Consider the following 2,611-nt stretch of genomic DNA (forward strand, 5'->3'; position numbering starts at 1 on the left):
GCTGGATCCCCTAGCTCTCGGGGGTGGGATCACCTAACTCTCTGTGGTCGGATCACCTAACTTTACAGTGCTGGGATCACCTAACTCTCTGAGGCTGGATCCCCTAGCTCTCGGGGGTGGGATCACCTAACTCTCTGTGGTCGGATCACCTAACTTTACAGTGCTGGGATCACCTAACTCTCTGAGGCTGGATCCCCTAGCTCTCGGGGGTGGGATCACCTAACTCTCTGTGGACGTGCTGTTTCGTGGCACTTACAAAAAGGAAGCAAGACTTCGTCATTCCCACTGGTTTTCCAATACTGTTTTCTTGGTGAGACGCTTCAAAGGGTAGGTAACAACCAGAACACTGTGAAATGTGCACATTCGTATTTCGGATTCGTGTGCCATGATTCGAAACACGCCAAAAATTGCCCGTGATCCGCTACGGCTCGGACAAGTATCATCATGTGTGCCATGTGTTAAAGGGTTAAACGGACGGACAAGTATCATGTGTGCCACGAGCTAATACACGTCCTCTAGACACCCATCAACTCACCAACTACACGCGCACTGGACACTCCTTAACTGACCAACTATTGGCCCACTGGACACTAGCTCAGTGTAACCTTAACCCAGAGACAGCGACATGACCATGTCCAGCGTGGTACTGAGCGGCCTCGCGTCGTCCAACATGAGCCTCCTGCCCCCCACCCCCACCACAGACATGTCAGCCGGCCCCCACCTCCTCCTCCCACCGCCCAGCAGCGCCGGCGTCGACCTCACAGCCCTCATGGCTCTCTCCTCCGCCACCGCGCGCGTAACTCTGGCCGCCACCACGGCGGAAACCCGACGCCTCGCCGGCTCCTTCCTCCTACAACACAACATCGCTCACACCGTCGCTACTACTGCCGCGACTACATCCCCCCTGACGGGGTTTTATCCAATGTCGGGACTATCGTCTGGGAGAACGGAGCATCGGTGGCGCGGCGGACACCCTCCAACAACCACGGCCCACTTCGCCAACAACTTCACGAGCGGCGGTGGCGGTGAGACGTCGCCGGCGGCAGGACGACGCCCAGCGCGGGGGAGATGTGGGCGTGGCGGGGGCGGGGGCAGGAGGCGGGGACCCCCGAGGTACGCCCCGGACTCACCCGGACAGATGGTCAGCAAGCAGGTGGTGGACAAGGTACTGACTGTTTGACCACTCGTGTCTGCCTGTCGGTCTGTCTGTCTCTCTCTCTCTGTCTCTCCTCCTCTCGCTGTCTGTCTGTCGCCTTCTCTCTCTCTCTCTCTCTCTCTCTCTCTCTCTACCGATCTGCGTTCGTCTGTCTATCTGTTCACTCTACAAGACAAATTCACAATTTCACAGACAGAGCGGAGTGACAGAGTTTTTGTTAGAGTAAGAGTTTTACGGCACTTGCAACACATTAAGGCCACATTAGTGCCGACACACAGAGTTTTAAAAACACCAAACAGGAGGGGAGATAGAGACACGATAGATGTTTGATAGGAAAGAAGAAGCAAACTTCACCAGAGCAACCTCCAACCACCCACGTAAAAAAGATTGGGGGGGGGGGGCCTCTAAAAACCCGCCTCAATAACATAACAAAAGAAGAAAACAACAACAACAACAAATAAACAAACCAAAAAAATCAAAAATCGTTTGCCCTGAAACGCCGTTCCAATCTGTGCCCTGTAATCATTCACGCCTGTACGTTCATTATACAGGAACCCAAGGACGATAATCAAAGCTCGGGCTCAGAACTGCCCTCGGATGAGTACATTTTATTGCAAACTTCTCGTGAGTCTCGCGATATCTTCCGCTGTTGTCCCCGTCATTCACCGCTCTGACGTCATTGTTCGCTGAGAGCAAAGTCGTGTTCACACACCGCGCGCGCAATATTAAATGTCGTTGAGTGAATGTGAAGTAGTGGGTGGTTGGCGGGTGTTCTTATGTGGCTTACTCCTTCTTTCCTATCCAACATCTATCGCTCTTCATTTGGTCGCTTTAAACACAAGGGGGCTATCGGGAAAATGCTGCTTTGAGAAAATCGAAGGTAAAGTTTTTGTCCCTTGTCCAGTTTCTTTAAAAGACAAGGAGAGCTTTCTTTCTCTATAACCAAACAAATATACACACCAATGAAACCAAATTTCTCCTATAGGTAGGGCAATGCCCACTTTTGGTGAAGGTCAAGATTTCTGGAAACCCCAGAAATTTGGGTTAGCCCACTTGTCCTTAAAAGCGACAAAATATCACCCATCCTTCTTTAATCTTTTTTGGTGTATATTACTCTCTAATCTCCAGCCCTTATAGGACCCAGCCGTGTTGCAAGTGCCGTAAAACTTATTAAAACGAAAACTAAGACTAAGAGCAAAGTTGTAGAAATATGGCAAACGTACGCGTTTTAGTTTTAGTTTTAGTACGAATTTTACAGCACTTACAAACACAATTACATGTCCATCACACAAGTGTCGAAGATTGAAAGTGTTACAGGAGAGTAACACACATAGAACAGAAAGGAGAGCAATCTGGAAGAGAGAAGTTCGGTAAGAAGGGGCAAACCACAGCAGTCGGGCCGCCTACCGCCCCGTTAAGAGACCTGGACTTTTCCAATGCGTGTCTATGTATGTG

General features: G+C 50.6%; 1 protein-coding gene across 1 annotated transcript in view; it reads left to right on the top strand.

Annotated features, from left to right (window-relative positions):
- The first annotated feature begins 7 nt into the window (after positions 1-7).
- LOC101848059 overlaps positions 8-2,611 on the top strand; it is a 7,594-nt gene continuing 4,990 nt past the window's right edge. The window contains exon 1 of the mRNA XM_005104713.3: positions 8-1,165. Coding sequence (XP_005104770.1) covers positions 626-1,165 — 540 coding nt within the window. The 5' untranslated portion in view covers positions 8-625. The remainder of the gene's footprint in view (positions 1,166-2,611) is intronic.

The sequence above is a fragment of the Aplysia californica genome, unplaced genomic scaffold (genome assembly GCF_000002075.1).
Source record: "Aplysia californica isolate F4 #8 unplaced genomic scaffold, AplCal3.0 scaffold00432, whole genome shotgun sequence".
NCBI lineage: Eukaryota > Metazoa > Mollusca > Gastropoda > Aplysiida > Aplysiidae > Aplysia > Aplysia californica.